Source organism: Falco cherrug, chromosome 2, assembly GCF_023634085.1.
Source record: "Falco cherrug isolate bFalChe1 chromosome 2, bFalChe1.pri, whole genome shotgun sequence".
Lineage (NCBI taxonomy): Eukaryota > Metazoa > Chordata > Aves > Falconiformes > Falconidae > Falco > Falco cherrug.
The window spans coordinates 12,593,252-12,616,434 of NC_073698.1; the positions used below are offsets into that span (position 1 = coordinate 12,593,252).

At 48.1% G+C, this 23,183-nt stretch overlaps 1 protein-coding gene across 5 annotated transcripts; it reads left to right on the forward strand.

The window, feature by feature from the left end:
- The first annotated feature begins 15 nt into the window (after positions 1 to 15).
- ENDOD1 (endonuclease domain containing 1) lies at positions 16 to 22,954 on the forward strand. 5 transcript variants are annotated; one of them, XM_014281149.3, is made up of 4 exons: positions 16 to 36; positions 11,087 to 11,155; positions 15,199 to 15,736; positions 21,530 to 22,954. In XM_014281149.3, exons 3-4 carry the CDS (start codon positions 15,443 to 15,445, stop codon positions 22,661 to 22,663), a joined length of 1,428 nt encoding a protein of 475 aa, XP_014136624.3. In that variant the 5' UTR covers positions 16 to 36; positions 11,087 to 11,155; positions 15,199 to 15,442; the 3' UTR covers positions 22,664 to 22,954. The 5 variants fall into 5 exon arrangements, with proteins under 5 accessions (XP_014136624.3, XP_055557870.1, XP_055557869.1 ...); XM_055701895.1 differs by having other exon boundaries at positions 20 to 36; positions 15,480 to 15,736; XM_055701894.1 differs by lacking the exon at positions 16 to 36 and adding an exon at positions 1,514 to 1,727 and having other exon boundaries at positions 15,480 to 15,736.
- Positions 22,955 to 23,183: the final 229 nt, after the last annotated feature.

Below are 23,183 nucleotides of genomic sequence, written 5' to 3' on the forward strand. Positions count from 1 at the left end.
AGGACTTACCATAGAGAGGGCTGGCGGGACTGTCAGGTGAGGGAGGCGAGTGTGTCCACCTTGATGGCTACCGAGGCAGAAGCGAGCGCTGTGGCAGTGTTGCTGCCTGCGTAGCGATGGTGGCCTTGTCCTACTGGTACAAGAATTATTCATTTAAAAGAAAGAAAGAAAAAATAATTCTAAATATCTGTAGTGAGAAAGAAAGACTTTGAAAAACAGAGGATTTTTGTTAATCCTTACAAACTGTTAACAGAACATGGCCTTGGGAGAAGGAATAGACACCATAAACACATCAAGCTAAAAGGTTATAAGATAAGCTCAAGGAGAATCAAATGACTAATGAGACTAAACAAATTTATTTCACCCTCGAGAAAAGGAAAGCCTCCTACTAACAAAGCCTCCTCCCCACAGAACATGTGGGGTGAAAAAAAAAATGCTGTACAAAGGCTTGTAAAAACCGATGAAAATGAAAATGAAGTGTCACTAAATGTAATTGTAAACAATTGTTCAAGGTGCATAAAATGTTTTACCATACATTAAGAGAGGGGCTATCTTTTACCATGCGCTAAGAGAGGGTGATGAGGTGCATCACCACCAACACCCACCTCTGCGCACGCGTGCCATAAACAAATACCTTGACTCAGTGCGTGGATCTTGCACACAGGGTGAAGAACCCAGATTTGGGCTAACACTGCCCTCCTCCTCCTCAGGCTGGGGTCAGGCAAGGTCACCTGGGAGCAGGTTGCTCAGGGGCCTGACCTGCGGGCTGGGGCTTGCCCTGGGAGAGGGCCTTGCCCTCAGGTGCCACCAGGACATGGCCCTGCGCTGGTCCTGCCTGGGCGAGGCCTCCCCTTGGTGGCCTGCAGGCTCGCTCTCGGTATGGCGGGGACCAGGCAGGCCCTGAGGGAAGGCCAGGGGACAGTTAGGCAAAGGGTGAGGGCTGAGGGCATACTGCAGCCATAACTGAAACCTACTGGTATGAGCCACTGTCAGGTCTTCTCTCACAAATTAGCTCATGAATAGACTTTCAAGTTGCGTATCTCGGAGGAGTCTTGCCCAGAGGCTGCTTGCTTAATGTAGGAGGCTAGGGAAAAGGCGATGTATTAGTTATATGAAACAGCACTTTGTGGCTTCAGAGTGCTTGCTCTGGTTGTCAGTGCAAAGAGTGATGAGGGAGTGGCTGTGGAAGAGGGAAGGGATTAAGGAGATAGGGTTGGGAACCTTGTAGGGATGATGGGTAAGGATAGAAACAATGGCTGACAGAGCAAGAGGGAATGCCTCAATCATTCTTTTTGCTCAAAAGTGTGTATTAGCAACATCAGCCTAAGCCCAACTGTTAGTCAGCGAGTCATCCCCCTCCCTTACAAAGAACTCCTTTACGTAGGAGTGTATTCATTGCTGTCTCTGTAAAGAAGGCAAAACGTGAATGAGTATCACTTTGGGATTAAATTCCCCCTCTAAAAATGCAGTTCCTTTCGTGCGTTTTATGTTGCTTTTAGATGTATGTTATTATCAAACTTCTGTGAATCCACATGAAGGCATGTGGAGTGAAAGGCTCTTTGATGTATCTGCGAATTAACATGGAATCATTTTCCCGAGCGCTCTTCACCCAAAGTGCAATTTAGAAGAGAGCCCACAAGAGGCCCCCAAAGATGTTGCTAGTCAGAGCTACGGCAACGGCGTAAATCGCACCCTTGGGGTCAGCAAGCCATCAGAGAAAGCACTTGGTATGCAAAGAAACCACTTTTTTTTTTTTCAACATCTCATCATAAAGATTAAGCTTCACTCAGAAGTCATGTAAATAGCAACAATAATTATTGTGTCATTTCCTAAGAGCCACACCTGTCAGTAGCTAAGTATCCACTGTTTAATTTCCTTATCTGCTCAGTCTGCATCCTGTGAAAGGGGCGTATGATTTCTTTCACTACAGGCAGTTTAGACTCAAGGTCAAACCTCGCAGAGGAGGCTGGCTTCCCAGTCAGATCGTCAGGAATTCAGTACTGTTGAGTTGCAGATCACAGCAGCCTGAAATCAGTGCATCATCCTATGTTGGTGGGTGTTATTCAGAGATTATAAATCTGTGGACTTTAAATCAGAAGGAATTGTTACACTAATCTGACTGTGGTGCAGCAGAATGTTGTGTTTTGCTCAATAATCTGTCCTGAAGGCAAAGCCTACTGTTCAGCTGGAATATCCATCTGGTGGAAGGTGTCAGGTCTTAAAGACCTTATGAACAGAACAGACTCCTGCTGTTGAGTTAGAGTAAATAGCAAGCATTCTCTATGTGGAAGATTACTTGAAGATGGAAGCTAAAAATCTAGCACAGTCCCTGCTCTGAACAGATACAATGATTCTTTGAATAGTAAAGGATTGTCTTAGTGTCTTTGGAAAAAAGTTCCCCACAACCCTAAGGTGCTTCCCTTCCCCTGTCTTGTGTGTATCAACATGAAGTACAAATAGCTACAGATGTGTTTTATGATCAAGGGTTTGGTTTCCTTAGAAGACTTGGGCACTAAAGAAGGATATTGGTAGAACAGAGGTGCCTGAGTCCAGACTCTTGAAAACCCCTATTTGGTCTAGTGGCAGAGACACCTAACCTTCACAGGTCCACAACTTCTGGATTTAAAGGTCTCTAAACATATGGAGTTTTGCCCGATCTTCAACTTGTTTTGGCTTAGTTTAGGTCTAAGAAGTTTAGCATCATGCTCTCACTAGGGCCTTACATATATATGTCCCCCAGCTCAAGTGCTGAGAGAGCTTTCAGTTCAGTAAGTATTCTCAGAGCATGTCCAGCACTCACGGATGTCACTACCAGCCTCTCAGCCCCTCTGGGGCACATCCTACAGCCCTTTCATGAGCAGGGCTGACCCCGCGTGTGGAGAATCATTGAACCATCAGTCAGGCAGCTGTAGGCTGCTTTGATATTTCGGGACGTTCTGCCCGAGTTGTTGAAGCCGACTAGCTGAGCATAAGGGAAGGAATTAAAGATTCATCGAGAAAGAGAGCATGTATGTAGAAGGGAGCACCAGTCAATTTCAGTGGTACAGCTGGCAAGTGGGAATTCCTGGATTCCAGGATTATGTATTAAAATGCCATCAGATAATGCAAACAACCAGACAATAACAAAAGCCCAGGTCTTCCCCCTTCGCATGGCTGCTCTAATCACAAAACATCTCAAGGCTGAAGACTTCTTTCTTCCTGTGGCATGCTAAGCTTTGGATCTTTGCATACAGCAATGGGCACCAAGGATGTCCTCAGTTACTTCTCTGCTGAGCAATTTGGCCGTGGCAGCCCTTAGAAAGGTATTGCGTACTGTGTGGAAAACATGAAAAGTTACCACATCTCTTGATAATTTCCTCCAGTGATTAATTATCCTCACAGTTTAAAACTGCACTGTATTTTTAATTTCAGTTGGCTTTGTTCCCAACCATGGGTGCCTGTTGTGCCTTTCTCCGGTAATTTCAAAAGCCTGTTTTCTCACCAGGTGTTTATACTTTGTAATCCAGTCTTGCAACTGCCTTTGGATAAGGTAAACAGCCTGGGCTCTTCTGGTCTCTTAGAATTGTTTCTTTCCTCCCACCAAATTACTCAAGGGCTTTTTCTTGCTCTCTATCCAATTTTTAAACATAAAAAGAACTATTTCAGCGTCAGCTCCACTAATGTGAGCTCGAGAGAGAAAATCTTTCTTCCCCCAGTTTTCTACATGGTTGTTTATCTATTTGAGGATCACACTGGCCTTTTTACTCACACCACTACACTGAGTGCTTGAGTTCAGATACGTGTCCATCATGACTTTTGAGTCCTTCTCAGGGTTGTTGCTTTCTGGATTAGAAAATTCCGTGCAGTCTTTGAGCTGAGATGAATAAACGTGTTTGGCTGTGTTACAGGCATCTGTCTTGAAAAGAAATTCCTTGCTGATGTCACTGGCATGGCCTCTTAGTTACTATCCCAAATTCTTTTTGGTACCTGCACATATTCTCAGTGCAATCTTGTATTTGCTTGTGGATCACACCGGAAGACCAATATTCTTTGCTTATCTCAGTGCTCTAGGGTGCAGGTCTCTCCTAATACTGGTCCTTTTCTGAGAATATTGCAAGACTGCAAAAGACGTCGCATCCTGAAAAAGAACAGAAACATTTATGAAAATCTTGTGCCTATTTGGAATCTTGTTAATGTTTTTCTCATCTACTTCTTGGCCTGTAGCGTTATGAAGATTGCTTATGTTCCTAAGGGACTTTAAAAACTTCCTCTTAGCCTTGCCAATGCAGGGATTTTCCCCCATTTCCTGTGTCATTTTTCTGTTCTTTAAATCTTCTCATGTATACTCTTTGCTGTCTGGTTCCCCTTTCTTCCATCTGTAACATTACTCTTGATTGTTGCTTTTCACTGGTTGTTTCTGAATCCAGACGGGAATTTAGTGAAGGCAATTTTCTTTCCTGAATTTTTAGGTCTCCCCCTGTAGACTCTGGGGCTATCTTCTGCCCACCCTTAAAGCACAGCATCAGGGCGTGCATTCACCTCTTTCAAAGCAGCGTGGTGGTACTGGGAACATAAGCATTTTCCACCAGCAGGGCAGAGGTTCGGTGCCAGGATGGAAACCTCCCAGCTTGAATTTTCCCCTTGCCTCCCTTCCTGTAAGAGCCTGTCTTTTGCCATCCGGGGCACAGCTTGCATGGGCTGAGCAGCAGTAAACCCCATTCCTGCTTTGGAGAGGTTGCAGCATGTTTTCTCCCTTGGGACACTGTGTGCTTTGAAGGATCATGCCTCCTGGCAGAGAAGATTGTCAGGAGGGGAGGCTTGGTGCAGGAATGCTCAGCATCTGAATGGCAACCTTAAAAGAAGTTTGTGGGAAGTTGCTGTTTCCTTGATTGGGAAAAGAACAGAGGCTGGGCAAGGCTGTGACTCAGCCGGTGAGTCAGCAGGGGCTGCTTTCCGATGAGGCCATCATGGAAAAGCTCTCCATCACACCCTTCCTGCTGCCATGGGACAGTAAAAACCTTGTGCTGCTGTTCCTCTGTGCTCACAAAGTCATTCCGGCCCTTAACCTCTTCCCCGCTGCCTCCCACTGCACCATCTCTCCAGCTTTCTGCTTCTGTGCTCCACCCCATCTGGGCTGCTGTCTCCTTTTGTGCCTTCAGTGCTCCGATCCCAGGTGGATTTAGTGGGTGTGAACTCCTGCTTTGCAGCAAGGGAGAGACCTTGTGAATTATTCACGATGGAGGAAGAATCCCGGGAGTCAGCAGGTGTTCCCTGCAAGAAAAGGCACAGAGTGAGGACCTGATCTGGATCCTGCCTGAGGCAGTGATGACCTTCACCAGACACTGCAGACTGTGGTTCTTTTGCTAGCCATTAAACAAGCTGGACCCGTGCTGCAGGTCTGACATACTGGGTTTGAATGCATGGTCTGTTTACTGTGTCTTTCTCTGCTTCCCCATGCGCGCAGTTTTCCACTGAGATTCCAGTGCTCTTTCAACGTGAGACATGATGTCAACCAAAAGGCACTTGGGGATGTGGGGAGGGAGGGTGCCGGAGGAATGAGTGACGCCCCGAGACACACTCAGCTCATACTTCCTGGCCTCACAGTCTTGGATGCACACTCAGCTCCATGGAAGCTTTCTTGTTTCTACTGAATTTTTTTTTTTTTTGAGCTTGGACAAAGCAAATAATTTTAGTCATGCAGTATTTACATTCAGGCGAATGGCCAGGACATACCTCTGTCTATGGTTGCATACACTGGTAACCAAAAATGTGCCACTTTTATTTATTAGCCAAACATTTCTACTAATAGCTAAGCTAATTTTATCCTTTTCTTAATGCTGGCTGACGATGACTCATTCTGGCTGGGAGGAGTCTCAGCAGCCAGGTGCCCAGACTGAAAAAACAGCTTTCTATGAAAGGAAGGGCCGGCAGTCAACGCACCACAGTAGCTCTGGCTCTGGACCTGCTCGCTTTCTCTCTGTCTTCTCTATGTAGATGTGGAACAAAGGAAACTCTGAAGTATTCCACAAGTGAGCTTGTTAGGTAGGATGGAGTGGAGATGCATTCGTCTCTGTAAGAGCCAGCTGCAGCTCTAACTTTTAGCAATAGCATCGAGAACTGGTACCCATATCGCTCTGTAAGGGTTTTTTTCTCAGTTGTAGTTCTTTACCAGTGTTTTCTGCCTGAGTTAGTCCTCAGTTTATGTGCTATTCTCCCTTAACTTTAGGGTTACTCTCACAGGGCTCCAGGTATCTAGTCTAGGCAAATCCTTAAGGATCCTTTTCTGTTCAGTGGACAGTGACAGGTTCCTCTGGGAGATGATTTGCTCGCTTGTCTTGGGCAGTGTCAGAAAATCATGCCCTGTATTTCATTAGTACATTATAAAGGCAGGCAGAAGATGTTGAGTTTACAAGGTAAAACAATGTGAGTGGTTTTGTTCCAAATATGAGGTTAAATTAGGTGAGATCCTTCTGGATTTAAAATTTCTATTACTGAAAACTTCAAGATGCAATTACGTACTTTTTATAAATGGGGCTGTAAGGAATCGAGCAACCAGTGTGAAAACACAAAATCTCCTAGTTTATCTCGAGTTTCCAAACCAGGAATATAAGGAAGAGTTTATAAGAAGAGCAAAACAGCCAAGTGTCATCCTGACCAAGTTAGAACAAAATTCAGGTTCCTTTCCAGCAACATCTTGGCAGTTCAGTCCTCAAACTCATTGAAAAGAAGGTAAGCCATAGGCTCAGTCCCCACCCTCTCCAAAGATGCCATATGATTGTACCATGTTTTCCTACCTAAGAGGAATCTAGCTGGTGTCAACCAGCAGTGAGTTCTCTCAAGCACTGTGATAACATTTAGTTATCTTTCAGTTACTAAACTAGCACACTGTGCAAAGGGTTCACCCAGTAGAGAGGCAATTCTGGCTCTGGGAGAGTTTTAACCACTTGCATTGTTCAGTTCGGACGTGGGCAGAAGTGAGTTTACTCTGATTCAGATGAAAACAAAGAACAACAGCTTGGAAAACAATGAACTCTTGACCCACAATTGGGACCAACCAGGTTGATTTTCCCTTAGCTCTTGACTGCAAATACGCAGTATTTTAGCTGCTGAGGCCTCAAGGGAGCCTTTTGCTTATGTGGGGCTGTGTCAGTACGGAGGGCTGGTGCTCAGGAAATGGGTATTTTTTTCCCAGCACAGCCACAAGCCTGGGAACCTTGAATAACCCCCTCTCCCCAAGTCCTGTGCATTTTCTTTTTCGTAAAACCACAGAAAATGGACCAAAGGCTTTTGCTCTGCCATCTGTACATACAATATCCCATATAAAAGCAGGCTATGACATTTGATTTCCTGTATTACAAAGCCCAGAGGGCTTTGCTGTGTAATTTGACTGTCACTTTTATTTGAGCTGGACTTGTACACTGAGTTCTGCTGTGGGGCACATACTAGGGATGAGGCAGGCTTCTTCTACGAGATCAGTAACCATGACTGAAGCCCCTCCTAGATGGGTTAAGCCTGGCAAAGTTTGTTCCCTTCCTGGGTTTTGATCTGTGTTTTGGGGGTTGGGCAAAGGGGCGGGAGGTATTCATCTGAAGTTGAAGTAGTTAGTGCTGTTTAGGAATGTCAAAACCTGATTGGCAGAGTTGGTTGGTTCAAGATTTGTGGTGGCCGGTTCCTTCAGCTGAACAGGGAGCTCCACAGAAGGTGCAAGCAAAGCCCTACTTTGCAGAAGCAGGTGGCCTTTTGAACAGGGTGTTGCATGCTCCCCTGCAGACTCAGGGCACAGCGAGAAGGCGTGTACTGCAAATGCATCTGCAGACGTGCCTCATCTTGGCAAGACTCTGCCTGTTTCTGTATCATTGTTCCTGAGGATTAGTAACTGAAACCAAACTTCACGTTCCCCTCCCCTCCCTTTCCTGTTCTCCTTGGCCTGTCGCCTGCCATGAGCGTGGTGCAGGCAGCCACATCTCATGTCTGTCTCTACAAAAACATGCACATGAAGCAGCTTGTCATCGCTCCTATCCAGTACTACTTTAGCATGCCCTTAGCAACTTTATTTTGCCATCCTTGTAGGTAAAATTTGAAGTAGGAATAGAGGGAGGAGTCCTGGTCCTCTGCAAGGTGCTGCATCCCACTGGTGGGGAGTCCCACCACACCACAGCGGTTCAACAAGCAGCTGTGGAGGGAAGCACAGATGGAGGTGGTGCCTGCGGGGGTAGAGCTTGCACAGGAATGTTTGGCGTGCTATGAATGTGCATTCTGCACTATTCATATCTCTCCCCCCTTCAAAATTTCATTGTGTCGGAGCCTGCCTACTCCAACAACTCCAACTTCTGCAGTCTTTACCAGCTATGAGCTCCGTAAGTGGTGCTAGATGGGCCTCAAAGCACTCCCCATCAGGTGTAAGGATGTTCGGTTAGAAACACATGGAGGGGTTATGCACTGCCTTGTGCTAGGGGAAGGGTAGAGGGCTGGGGTGCTGTCCAGAGAGTTCATTTGGGTGCTACACGGTGGAGATCAACAGCGCTGTGTTGTGGCATGGGCGCAGGGACTGCTGCTGAGAGGCACTGTGAGCGGTGCGGTCCAGGCTGGACTGCAAGTCCTTGCTTTTGTGCTTTCACTAAAGAACTAAAGGACAGAAGGTGTTTCACCTTGTGACTTCGTGAATAGGTGACTATTTGTGCAAAGCTGAATAGCAAGCAGCCCAGGGCAGCAGGACAGTGACTAGCGCACTCTTACAGGAGTGAGGCTGTTGGCTCCAAACCTCTCTTGCCTCCTGATGGAGGAAAGACTAAAACCTCCTAGATGCTGGTACTAAGCTTAAGAGAGAGCGAGAACAAAGTTATCTTTCTTGAGTGCCTGCAGCCAGGAGAGGATTCATGGCTACAGATCTTGAGGGTATGCAGGCTTTTAATTCTCTTTGCGAAGCAGTGCTGAAGACTTAGATTTTGTCATGAGTGGCTGTCTGGCTTACTAGGGTCCCTGGGTAATGTGCTGGCTTCTACAGTTTCTGTTGTGTATCCTCTGGGGAGCCGTTAACGCCTACTCTGAGGTCTTGAGCTTTACTGCTTGGAAGGAGATTTAGACATGAAACACGACAGCACTGAAGCTGAGTGCACCCTGAGTATCACCTGATGAACCAGTGTTTGTTTGGGGACTGGCTGCTCCTCAGCTGGGTATATGACAAGTGTTACACAGCCACAGACGAGTTAATACCATCTCCCAAGAAAGTAAAGTCAGACAATTACACAGCAGATCCCAGCAGAGCTGCTGCAAAGTCCGGCTCTTTTCTTCTGAGCTGTTTTTGAAATAAGGAGGCTCCCTGGTCTGTTCTGCAGAAGTCTAGGGATTTGCATTTTTAATTTAACCTGCAGTCCCAACTAGCTACTCGTTTATTTAAAGCATTAATTTAAGGCCAGTACTTCCTTCCACCCTACTGTCAGTTAGTGTGACTAAAAGCACTGCTGCTTTTGTTTTGTAGAGGAAATACTTTGTCCTGGCTGTCATACACAAATGCTGTTCTGTGAACTCTAAGGGCAGAAGCTGTGTGCTGTACTCATGGCAGTGACGGGACCCCCAGACTGGTGATTGTGGTTTTTACATCTGAATCTTTCCCCAGACAGTACTGGCCAAGAAGCAACACGTGGAAAATATGATATTACATTTACGTCTAGCAGCAGCTGCAATATGTATTTCAGTAGCAAGGCCAAAGTCTGAAAGGAGCATGGAGGAAGACCTGTTTGCTCTTCCCCCATACAGCCAACACACTTGATTTTTCACAAGGCTAAATCCCTGTGGTGACAGGAGCACGTTAGGTCCTGCCCACGGCTTGTCTGACCAGCTGCTGACATCCTGGGCTCACTTTACAGCCAGTGCAGGGACAGAGGCACATCTGGAGGATGCCGTCTTGCTCTCACCTGGCCGTGTAGGATGATGCAAGTCACACCCTTGTGGTGCCTGCTTCTCTGCTTTGGCGATTGGGATGACTGGGCTTCATGTGGGCATCTCCACTGCTGATCTGAGTGGCATGGAGGGTGTCAGAGTCAGGGAGCAGCTGGAACCTCACCTCCACCTATCAGGTCTGGCCAAACAATGCAGAACACCCCACTTCTCCTCCCACTGCTTGGTTCCAAAACGCAGTGGTGTAACTGGAGACAGGCAGTCCTGGGTGTGGCTGCTATCTTGCCTCTTGATTAAAGCTTCTGAATCCTGCCAGCAGGTTTAGCTTTCTCAAGAGTTACGGCTTTCTCATTCTCTCTTCTGAGATGATGCAAGCCTAACAAGTCTGTACCTCTAATTTTGTTCCCATTCATCAGTCTTCTGTCAGTGCAGGCTGTCGGGAGCTGTCTCACACCTTGTTTTCAGGCAGCACCTAGCACAGCGAGTTCTCAGCACTGAGAGATTTGCACCGCACTTTTGAAAAAATAAAATATAATAACTAATAAGAAGTCAGTAATAATACCTAGAAGAAAAGCATGCAAGTGGGTAACTTTCCTGTCCCAAACAGATTTAATGTGTGACAGAAGTGTTGTGGCTCTGACCAACTGACAATCTGCAGAACAAAGGCCATTACAGTTGAAGCATCAGTTCTTTTATTGTGGTTATTAATTGTATTTAAAAGCATCTCTTGATTTAAAGAATGAAAATGTTGGAGCTTTCAGCACATCTCTAAATAACTTGTTTTGATAGTTAATAATTTTCACTATTAAAAACCTTGCCTAGTACTGCTAATCTAAATTTATCTTACTTCTGCTGTCAAGCATGGGATTGTCATTGTACTTCTTTCCAACAGCCTGAAGATTAACAGAGATCTCTTGAGGCTGAGGGCTGTGGTAAAGTGCCAAAGGATATACCCTTTGGACTGTATTAATTTTATTCAGTATTTATGCAGTGCATTTGTACTTCATGGTTTACAAGGTCCCTGTCAGACTCCCACTGTGCAAGTTTTTGTACAAACCCAGAACCTGTCCTAATGGTGTTATCACCCAGAGAGCAGTAAGTTTGAGTGCTTCATCATTACCAGTGATCTTCCTCTGACTGTGCGCCGCGGACAACCTCTTCCGTAATATTATGTTTTAAACCCCCTCATCTTTTTCTCTTCTGATTTTAGCTGTGACACAACTTCGAGGCATCTGCTGGCTGCAGTGATTGAAGACTGTGAGTGTGGCCAGGAGGAAAGGTAAGTGAGGAAGCAGAGGACCCAGATCAGCACCTTTGGCTCAGAGTCTGAGGCAGTTAGCGGCCTCTCACTGGCCCACTCTTGTTTGTGAGCATCAAGGCAGATGGTGAGCAACAAAGCAGCAGGGTTTATGGTGAGCCATTCCTCACCAGCACACAGAGCACCACGGAGAAGGTGCAAAGACATCTGTGTGAACACCTATCAAGTAGGCAGCAGAGACTGGTATCAAGACCTGGCTTAAGATGGGAATCAAAATCCAACAGCATGTTGCTATGCAATTCCCCAAAGAGTTTATTGTCCTTCTGCCTTCCTGGCCCTTGAATCTCTTAGTTTTAATAGGAAGATTGTTTTGCTCCTGCTTTTCTCCCTAGCTCAGCAATGGGCTCTTTTCCCAGAGCAAGTTTTTAAGCTAATTTCAAAAAAAGGCTGTTTCCCCATGAGACAGTGAGGAAGCAGTTGTGCTCTCTGACGTGCCATGGCACGCCTGCGGGCACTGCTGTGCTCCAAGCTCAATCTGTGGTACCTCCACTGAATCAGGTGGTGTCTGTCCAGTGGGACTTCTTGCCCTTACAGACACTTTTTTTCTTCCTTTCCTTCTCAGAAGAATGGGACAGTCACATACAGCACTGGGGGCCCACCCAGAGGTCATAGTAGGAGACTGGAGATCTGGCCTGGAAAAATATTTGGAGTCAAGAATGTTTTGAAAGACTAGACTAGAGGGGTCAGGCATGTGAGGAGAAAGATTTGCTATTTGTAGCAAGTCCAGTGTCAGCTATGTGAACAGAGAGACGGGGCTGGAGCTGCAGTGTGGGAAAGCAGGCAAACAAGCCTGGCAGCTTCTTTATGGCTAAAGGGTTTGGATGCTGGCATGCTTTTCAGGTTTGTTTTGCAGGGAGGTATTCTTTTCTTTGAGACATTGGTCTCGGTGCTTGAGACCCTGGGGGAAGCGGAAGACTGGTCATCCATGTCAGGTCAATGAAGATGGATGAAAACCTCCTTTCATTCTCCTTTTCCCCCTCTCCCTCCTAATGTTTTCTCCTCATTTTCTTATCAAGGAGACAGCTTTCCTCAGCTTGCTCTCATCTCCTCACTAGACCCATCGCAATCTGCCTCTTGGGTTTCCTCTCACATATTTCCATTCATTTTCCTTCTTAACCTTTCCTTAGTATGCCAGTTTTTAAAGAATGCAGATGATTCTCAACTCTAATTTTTGTCCAATACCCTCCTTTTCCTCCTGGTCAACACCAGTTTCTGGATCCTTACTCTTTTCTTGCCCTCCCCTCTCGCCAGTTTCTCTGTCTTTAATTTCTTTTCTGTCATATGCTTTATCTCCAGTATTCCTTGCAAAATCTGTGCCCATACAGCCTATTACCTGCAGCCTTGCCTATCGTCCCACACACCTCTGCCTGCCACTGAGAGATCATTTTCTCACATGTCCCTTAGACCACATCACCTGCCTCTTTGCATCTTCCCTGGGCTCCCTCTGCTCCATCATGTCAAACATCATGCCTGCACTGCTGGCACCGCTGGGCTTGTTGCACTGTCACCCCTTGGTGGGTTTGGAGGAGGCACCCCCAGATCCCATGAGGCCATACCGCCACCACCAACTCATGCTGCCCACTTCCAACCCAATGTACATTTTGCCAGAGGCCTTCTGCTCACGTCAACAGCCTTAGGGCTGTTTTGGATTTGATCTTAATACTCTCTTTGGCATCAGTCCCTGTAGATAACACTCCCTATCACTGTCTATAGTCATCACTCCCTGTGATGCCTATAAAAACGTGTGATAGCAGATAAGCTACCAAGCAGAATTGTCAGAACCTCTGACCAACTCCATCTCACCGTGTTTGACTCCTTTGTCTGTCTGTGATCCCTTGGCTGAGAGTATGATCCTCCTGGGGCATGACAATCCTTTGGCCTTTATCTTCTCGGCACAGTGAGTGCCACAACATGATCATGGCACTAGTCTCTTTAGTAATACTGATGTTGGTAAGAACAGAAAATTACACATAGCTCCACATTCAAGGGGTGCAACAGCTCTCTTAAATTAGATAGAAACTAGAAAGGGGCCTCGCCTGGAGAGAAATGGGATTGGGAATGAAGGAGTGGAACTCCATGCTGGCTTTCACACTGATGCTCTTCGTGGGAGATGAGAGCCTGAGGGTCTTGCTCTTCAGGCTGAGTCAAGGGTTATCTGTTTTCTGGTAAACACAGAGCTAGATAGGCAGGCAGACCCCAGCCTCACAGACTGAAAGGAAAGAGCTGCTCAGAGTTCCCAAAAAGCAGATTAGGAGCCCATGAGGCTCAGAAGACAGCTTGGGACTGTGCATCCGATGAGACGGGTGCTGCTTTGGTGCAGGACGTTGATGAGCAGATCCAGGACAGAGGCAGGATGTTTCCTGGTGGAAGTCATCAATCTGTTCAGCATGCTGGTCACTGTTACGCCCTTCTCGAGACACCTCATACTGCTTTTTCATTGGATTGGGACCATGCCTATCCTGAGGTGATGTGTGTCAGTCTTGGAGTGAGGTGTTTAAAGGCAACACATGGCCTAGGTTTGGCTGGGGAGCAGGGCTTACCACGCTTGTGAAAATATTTTCTCCTGCTACTCAGGTAATTGCAAGCCTGGGACCAGGAAAACATCTAATAGCTGAGGTTTAGGTTCAGTTCTTGATTTCCCAGGAGCCTTTTTACATCCAGGGAAAAGAATTTTTAAGCCTGTCTTCTGGAGCTGCTGTCTTCAGGTCAGGCTGTGTCTGTGTTTTCATTTCTATAATTCTTCGAGAACATGACTAATGCTTCCTGTCAGGGCTGGGTGACCAGGCATCTGCCCGGACCAAACCCAAGCCCACTTATTATCTGTTGTTCCCCAGCCTGTCCAGCTTGCCTTGTCTCCCCCAGCTGATAACACCACACCAGGAGATGCTGATGTATTTTCTTGCCTTGATACTTCTAGAAGTCATCCTTACACAGAGGAATGATAGTCTTATTTTAGTGCTTTTACAGGCTGCTTCTCTGCCCTTGTGCAGGCACTTTAACCACCCGCTGTACCATTTCATCATTTGCAATATAAATTACTCCTTTGTCATCTGCAAAGCACCTATGGGTTGGTAGCACTTGGAGGTTTTTGGTTGGAAGTCACACTATAAAAGGGACCTGTGCCTTATTGGCACCCAGAATTTTTAAAGTTGTTGGCAACACAGCTGATCATATCTAACTTCTTGGGTGGGAAAATGCACATTTTCTTGACTCTGGGGAAGTGCTCTGCAGTCTCCTTTGCATCCCCACTATTCTGAAAATACTCATTTTCCCAGTCATTGAAGGAACACAGCCTTTTTTTACCCAGCAGTAGCCAAGGTATGATAGCATAAACTCAGAGCAGCAATTTCATTCCCTTTAGGTAGGTTTTTTTTGGGTTTTTTTTTTTTTTTTTGTCCAGTTCTATGGTTTGGTCAAAATATTCAGACGTGGGTGTTGATGAGGGGCATGCGATCCAAGGGTCTTCATCCCTCTGTCTCTTGTCAATGTCTTCTGAGGGAGGTGGTACTGGAGGGTTTTGGGTGCCCCATACAGCTCCAGGAGAGGCAGGAGGAGGACGCCTTTCCGAGGACGCCTTTCCCAGGCACCTCAGCAGCACATGGTTGCCAGCAACAGTGAGGACAAACACCCCGAAAGGGGCAAAGCGGGTTCCCAGCAGCTCCAGTATCCTGCCACCTCTCTTCTTCCTCTCCATCTCCCTTCCTCTCCCCCTCCTTTGGCCGAACTCACAGCTGGAGTGGGCAGCTAACACCTTCTTCAGGGCGGTGAATCTGACTTTGCAGCATCCCCCCCTGGCAGCCCCAGGAAGATTTCTGGCTGCGACTGCCAAAATTCCTGCCGGGGACTGTGCTGCAATGCAGCACACCACACCCCCGCGGGCGCGCAGCCCCAGCCCGGACAGCCGCTGCTGCTCAGCCCTAGCCTTGCGCCGACGGCGGCTTCCCTCCTCCTCTTCCCGACGAGCCCGGATGATTCCAGGTTGCTTTTGGCATTCCCTCCTGCAGGCGGTTGGCGTCCGCAGCGTGTGTCAGCGCAGCCTGGCGCACGGTCGGCTCCCCAGCGCTGCGCCTGCAGAAAGCGCTGGCTCCCCGCAGGGATCGGCTCTGGTTTCCCCTCTCGTTTCCCTCGCACGCTACACCCGAATTCCAGACGCCTTCTGGCTGCGCTGCTGCATGGACTCAGAGCCCAGGTCCTTTGCCATACCCAGCGGAGGCAGACGGGGCTTCCCGCAGCTCCAGGGAGCGGACCATGGAGACATCAATTGTATTTTTGCTTTGCATCTCAGTTTTCCCAGGCTTTTCCCAGGGCAGAGTTGTTGGAGAGGATGAAACCGGTTTTGCTGAGTGTAATATGTTCTTCTCTGGACAAGTCCCGCCCGAAGGATTTACAGAGCCGTTCCACGTGAAAATCTGTCAGCAATACAACAAAAAGCCACGCTTCGCAACCCTCTACAGTACTAAAGACAAAATACCTCTTTATTCAGCTTTTAAGTATACAAAGCCAGGCCAAAATGAGGAGGAGAACTGGCTGGTGGAGCCGCAGGTAAGTCAGCTTTTCCTTCGCTGTAAAACAAATGTTCCTGGAGAATGTTTCCTCTGGGGTGAAGCTGGGGCTAGGATTTTGCAAAGAAGGCAGGAGCTCTGCTCGTGGAACTTCTTCCCATATTAATTTAACACAAGCAGAACTTATTTTTGTGCTTGGAACCGAGCAAACAAATAGTTCCTTGTCCCACAGGGCTTATAATGAAAGCTCAGAGACTGCTGCATGTGATGTGTAATGCCAGGGGAGAGGAAAGGCATCTTTGACACCAGCTGATGCGTCTGTCCTGCCTAACCGGCTATCGCGGGCAGGGAGTACTGCTGGTGGGTAGCAGCGTTAAACATCGCAGTGTCAGGCTGAAGTTCGTTCTGTTGCCAGTGTTATCACAGTGCTGATAAGAGTTCTTTCGCTTCGCTGCACAGGGATAAAACATCCATTTGTGGTTTGCCAAGTTGACTCTGCAGCTTTTTGTTGTGTCCCTGTGTTGCAGACTCCAGTAGGGAAATGTGTCCTGGAATGTGCAGGCTTCAGTCAGGTCAGAAGTGTGCGGTGTAAAATGAATTTTGCCAGAGCCTCAGTGGTTTCTGTCTCCCCTGACATTTGGCATGTTTAAGCAAGTCCTACAGGCTGTTAGATTTAAAGGAAATGCTTAAAAAAATTGCTGGTGCCCTAAGAGAACACCCACGCTTTACCTCTCTTTTTTTGCCATGTTTCAGGTTTTTCAGCAGTGGTCACGGGGAATTCTGTAGCAAACATCAAGCTACCCACGTGTATTGCGCTCAGGAAAGATTGGCAGTGTGCGAGAGTGCTTGGTCAGGGTGGGCATGGCTGCAGGATCAGAGCAGCGCGTTGGGAGTAGGGCCCTCAGGTGCTGGGTGGTGGATGTTGCCAGAATCAAAGCTCCCCCCTGTCCTGGGAGAATGGCTGCTGTACTCATTTTCCTCATGCGGGGTGATGAGATACTAAAGCCGCAAGGTCACAGGCAGTGAAGACAGGAGGTCCTATGTCCCTGTCTTCACTTTGGACTGTCCCCCTGCTCTCTGGGCTGGATTTTGAGTTGCAGGAGTTCCCAAGGGCCTTTTGATCTGTTCTCCTTCCACTTCACAGATGGCTGGGGGGTGTGTGTGTGTGCATCTGCTTGCCCTTTTAAAACAGAGGGAAGATTTTCGCAGACTCTGCCGTTACGGAGTTGAGGAAGGGTGGTAAGTTTTCAAAGCACAAAGACGACCTAGGGGAGCAAAGATCTTTGCTCAGTGCCATGGAGGCAGCGAGGCAAAGTGGCAGAAATTAGGTCCTTTCCCATTTGCCTTGGCTACTGACACCCTTTGTCACCTTTAGCTGCCGTATCTCCTCCTGCTCCTTGTGGTTTGACTCACCAGACCTGCCCAGGCAGGCCGGGAAGGCGTTCCTGCGATTGAGCTGTGGGCAGCCCCTCCACAGCAGCATCAGTTCTCCAGCACCTCCCTCCACCTGGCTCCCTGGCCCTCCCCGCCCCACCCCTCTTCACCCCTCACCTCGTCATCGTCCTTGCTAGCACTCTGGAGCCCCAAACCGTGTGCCTCCTGCCACCAAAACCTACTGCAGCCCCAGAAATAATTGTCCAAGTGCTACTGGCTCCTCCAGAGCACCCTTATGCGTTACTGTGGGTCTGTTGTTAGTCTACACTAATAGGTCCCCTTTACCCATTGCTGAAATGCAGGTGTCTTAGAGGTGGGAGGTAGCAGCTTTGCAGTTCACTGGAGGAACCTCAGCCTGAGACACAAAAACTACTAGGAAAAAAAAAAAAATCTGCAGAAGAATCTGTGAGAAGAAATCAGGACTACAAAAAATTCCTCTTACTCAAGAAATAAGCACGCACCCCTCTGTCAGACACTGCCACACCAGATCTGGGAGGAGAAAGCGGGGAAGAAATTTCATACTCGTTATGTGTGTTCCTATCAAGGCTAGGTCAGAGGGTTAGGAAAGGTCGGATGGCTGCTGAAGGGAACCCGAACTCTTAGCAACAACTGCTCTGCAGCCTAGTCCCATGAGGTTATATTGCCTATTTTGTGATTTCCTCACTGAGACGGGGATAGCCAGGTGTAAGCAGGCTTTGCTGTACAGCAGCGTGTGCTTACGCCTACGTGCACGCACGCGGAGATTCAGACACACAGCAAGCAGAAAGAAATCACCATAAAAACACTCAGCCCTCTGGTGAGGGCCTCAGGGTTCTCAGATTTTTTGGGGGGGATAACGATGTAAGTGGTGAGGGCACTGTCTCACTCCCTGCGTGCCTACCTCCTCAGGAATGTCGGCCTGAGAAACGAATGCCCGATGTCGCACAGAGGCAGTAACTGGGTGAGAAGCGCGAGGAATGTTAGTTCCGCCCACTGCCAATTGGCAGCTGGAAACAGCGAATTAATTCAGCAATTAGTGAAAAATTAGAGAGCAGGAAGGGTAGGCTGATGAGCAGGGTACTGATGGGACTTCCTCAGGCTCGGGTCTGAAAAATCTGCCCTGCCACAGATTTCCAAGGGGTTGAGAGCAACTCACTTAGGTGGCTTTCACCTCATGCTGTTTCAGTTGTCTGAAAACCTGTGGGTTTTGCTCTTTCTGTAGCTTAGCGAGAGATGGAAAACTCCGGAGTTGCTTTTTCTGTCCTAACGTGTGAAGGGCTGTATGAATTACCTTGTGTTTTCATTTGGTTGATGGCTACCAGCGGCCAGATGACCAAGGTAGGATTTGCATTGCCCAGCTATAGTATAGCTACCTCTGAACTGCTCTTGCCACCTCTCTTGTTTGACAGTCAAAAGAAACAGGTACTTCTAGAGCCACTCATGTGAATGTCCTGCAACAGAAGCCTTGGGGTAAGATGCGTTGCGCCTCCTCCCTGAGAAATGAGTCCCACGCTAATGTTGGATGAAATATTTCCACTGCAATCAAAGGCGTCAGAGTGCCTGAGGCAGTAGCAAGGGGAGTGGGATGCTGAAGTTCACCTGGGATCCTAAGTACTAGGGTGGGGAAGGTGGGAGGTAACAGCGTCCTGCCTTGTGAAATGACCACGCTTGATGGAAGCCGCCTGTGCTAATAACTGTGTGGCCATACTTCTAATCCCCCTCTGTCCCTTCTGTGAAACTGCAATCCATGCTTTATGAAAAACATCAATATTGTTAGGTGCTCACATCCATACAGGTGTTCAGATGTATAATTTATTTTTAAATCCCCGTCCTATGAATGATGTGTTTACCTGGCTGTTTGCATCTTGCCTTCAGCTGTTCCAGGTTGTTTGGACAGGTGGCTTTGTGGCTGGCCCCGTGAATGCAAATATGCTTTGATAGTGACACAAACCAAAAGTTTTTTGAAACAGTGAGGAAAGGTAGCTTGCAATGCAGATTAGATGCAGTGCTGGAGACAGCTTGCTTTTGGGGCTGAGCTGGAGGAGGGACAAAAACATCAGTTACATATGAGTTATTACAAACCATAATATGAGTTATTATAAGCATAACTCAGTGATGTCAGAGCCTTACACACAAACAGCACACAGCCACATTTTTATCATGTTCTGTTTTAATTGCACCTAAACAATCCCAATGGTATGTGCAAAAGGCTGCAGCTGAAGAGGTAATTGGGGACATATTTTCTTGATAGGCAGCTCAAGGTTTGCATGCATCAGCTCATAAGGAGGGAAAATTACATTTATATCATCTGCTCCTTGTAGGCTGGGAATCTCTGCCGGGAGGCAGAGCCGACCCGTCTTGGGTCTGCATGTCCTTGTGGTGCAGCAGCAGCCCTGCCATGGGAGCGAGAGTGGATGAGGGGTCAGCAGGTGTGTCAGGCTCAGAAGGGCCTTAGCATGGAGGGCAGTTCCCAGGCATAGCCTTGCACCTGTGCCTGCTTCCCTGCCACCTGTACTGTGGGATTAATCGCACCGGGTGCTTCCCTTGTCCCATGGCATAACACTGTCATCTCATCAGAGCAGGGAGAATTAGTTGTGGGGACAGGAAGGGACAGTGATTTTGTGGAATGCAAAATGTCTGGCCTCATCAGCCAGCTGCAGGGCGTGAGGTGTCTGAGCAAGAGGAGCAGAATAAGGCAGAAGAGCCTTCTTTTAAGTGGCGTATTTAGAAAAAGCTGTGACGTGTGCATCAGCACATAGGACTTGCTGTGATCCTCCTGGTCCTGAAGCAATAAAGCATCAGATGCTCCAAAATGAAGTGCAAGAAACCACCTTAGCAGGAGGTGGGAGTAACGCAGCCCTCTGCAATGGCCAGCGTTGGCACTGTGGCCGGCGTTGGCACTGTGACCAGCCTTGGTGCAGAGGGAGCCCTGAGCCTGGACTGCAGGGACCTGGCTGATGCAGACGGCCAGCCAGAGCTCAGTTCCCACAGTGACGGTGACGGATAGCTGCTGACACTTGCTGGCACTAGCCCTTTCACCCTGACTCTCAGCACAAGCTGGTGCAGAGCTGTGGAGAGGTGATGCAGCACTAAGAGGATGCAAACTCTGGGTAAGGTTGCAAGGACGTAGTTGGACATCTGTCCAAGTGCACGGCAGGGTGGCCAAGGAATGAGACAGGATGACTGCAGAGTGGTTCAAGGTAGATTATGAACTGTCTGACATAAATGTCTCCAAAGTACGTATTACATAGTGCAGTAAACAGTCTACAGGCCAGGAGCAAAGACAGCAGGTTTAACTGGGCCAGCACAGTGCTGGGAGCTGAGGGCCACACAGCCTCTGAAACACAGACTGCAGGAGGCAATGACTGCCAGAGACTCTCTGCCACCCCCGAGCTTCTACCAACACACTCACCCTCTAATATGGTAAATAAAATGAGGATCCGGCACAACCCCTCGGGGCAGCTGCAGGCAGTGTCAGTAGGAGTGTCTGTAAGGAGGAGTGTCAGTAAGGAGCAGAGCGAGCTGTGGCCACCCAAGAAAGACCTGAGCATGATGCCCTGGCATTTAGCACTTGTGCTCTGATTGCTTGTAACCTCCCCGTGCGTGGCTTGGTGCGTGACTCCAAGATGAATTCCTGCTGGAGCAATTACTACCTCTGGCTCCGTGGCATGGGAATGGCAGACATGAGCAGGTAGCACAGATTCCACTAAGGACCTGTGGTGATGGTATCTTCACCCATGTTATGCCAGGAGCTGTGTGAACCATTAAAGGTGTGGTTCAGACTATTAGTGACATGAGGTTCAGACTAATGACAAGCACTGAGGGAGCCCTAGGAGCTCATTGCCGTGTCTGTGTTCAAGGCAGGGAGGTTCAGGTCACCTGCCAAGGTGCCTGGCTTCATTTTGGCTTACACAACCAGTAGTGAGAGGTAAATGCCTTTTCCAGGCATTTTATATACCATGAGTTTTTATCTTCATGGCTTGGATTTGTTAGTTCAGAGGGACTGAATTAAGGTGCTGTGGTAGGTGCTTAAATGAACTGGAGCTACCAGCAACATAGTAGGTGAGAACAAGGCCATCTATTGGTCTTAAAAATCTCTTCCAGAAAAAAAAAAAATCGCAAGTTAGAGGCTTGATGCAGGGTGGCTGGTGAGATTCTGGTGGTTGTGTTGTGCTGTGGACCAGACTGGAGAGCTGCAAGCATCCCTTGCAGCCTAAGCCAAAGTGTTTGGCAGGGCAGCTAAGTAGAGCATACGCTCCTCTGAAGTGGTACAAGGAAAATAAGGAGGCAGTGCAGGATGTAGTCCGAGGCAGGGTGTGTAGCAGCAGTCATAACAGAAAATATACTTCAAGCCCCATTTCACATGTTGCTTTCTAGGGAGGCAAATTGCACCCAGTAACTCCTTTCTCTACTATTTCAGATAGATGATCCAGAAAATGACCTGCATGAGATGGTGCATGAAGCCGACGTCATTGGCACTGTGGCCAGCCTTGGTGCAAATCAAGCCCTGACCTCAGACTACGTGGGCTCCGGTTATGAGAGAGGGCTGCTCAATCCCAGCTTGCTCCATGAGGAGGATTTCCAGATGGCCACGTACACACTCACAAACGCTGTCCCTCTGAGCCCATCTCTGAGCAAAAGTTGGCACAGAGATATCAGGAGGGTAGTGGAGCAAGCTCTGGTCCCTCACTGCTCCAGGAAGGATCATCTGTATCTCCTTGCAGGCGCAATTCCTTCCAGTGTCCGAGTTAAAGGCAAGGTGTCGGTGCCAGAGAGCCTCTGGCTGGCAGCCTGCTGCGATGGTCCAGAGGGATGGTCCCTGGGACTAGTGAAAAAAATGAATGATGAAAACAGCCTGGTGGACCTCATGGTGGGAGAGCTGGAGAAGCAGCATCTATCAGGAGTTCACTTGTTCAAAGGCAGCTGTGGGAAAGACAAGCAAAGCCAAGAGAAAATAGAAGCAATACTACAAGCTCTCAGTCAGATCCGCTCTGGAGATCAAGCAGGAACAAGTGACAACCAGGAGGCCCAAGACAGCGGCTTGGTGAGAAGAGTGGCTGGCATCATTGCTACCCCTTTTATCAAACTTCTGGAACTCCTCATCTACGTGTTTGTGGAGCTGGTGAAATTTGTGTTTTATTTCCTGTGGCTTGTTATCAAGCGGGTTGGTGGTACAGTTCTGGATGGAGTCTACAGCCTGTGGAATGGGGTGGTGTCCTACCTTAAAGCCATCAGCATGGTGCTCATCAGCATCCCCTATGATGTGGGGAGGGTCATTATCAACATCTTCCTGGGCTTCCTGCAAATTGTTCAAGATGTGGCAACCCTAACCTACAGGATTCTGCGCATCCCTGTGGAGTTTGTCCTTCACCTGGCTGCTTTCCCTTACCACTCCATCTGCGCCATTCCCTCTGTCCTCAAAGACCTGGCCATGGGCATCGGGGGCACCTTCTCGCTGGTCATCGATGCCACGGCTGCACTTCTGCATGGCTTTTACTACCTGGCTGGTCACATAGTCAAACGGTTTGTTCCTAAAGGCTCCTCTGATGACTGATAGGGATGGAAACCAAGGCTGCAAGGACACGGAGTGAAGGAGGAGTGGGGCAATGCTTTAAGATACGTGGCCAAACGCTGTCAAATTTGTTCTGGTATTTATTGTAGTGACATTAATAATAATGAACCAACTGGGGAATAACAGGGAGGGCTGAGGTAATGTTGTCAGGGGTCACCACCATTGTAACTCAAGTTCTGTCTGTTGCAAAGTGTTCAGGTTTTATCGGTGCAGGCCACAAAGTTTCTGTGATTTTCAGATGTCAAGATGCTTCCTCTGGAAGATGCGCACTAACTGTGGTATGAGGTTTATTTCTTTCCGGCTTTGATAACACTGAGATCTACACACTCTGCAGAAGCCCATCCCTACCCGGAAGGAGGTGGTGGTCAGGGGAGCCTTTCAGTTATGGAGGGTTTTCCAGGACCTGGAGAAAGAAGGAAGCAAGGGTGCATGAATTTGGAGTGGGAAAACAGCAGGGAGAAGGGTGGGATGGGGACAAGGTCCTGCTGTTGGTTGCGCTGCT

What these genes read in the sequence shown, in the direction of transcription:
- ENDOD1 (XM_014281149.3), top strand. Translation starts at nt 15,443, where the DNA reads ATGGAGACATCAATTGTATTTTTGCTTTGCATCTCAGTTTTCCCAGGC. An exon ending in ACTGGCTGGTGGAGCCGCAG is followed by an intron (nt 15,737 to 21,529) that starts GTAAGTCAGCTT and finishes CTACTATTTCAG; the next exon opens with ATAGATGATCCAGAAAATGA.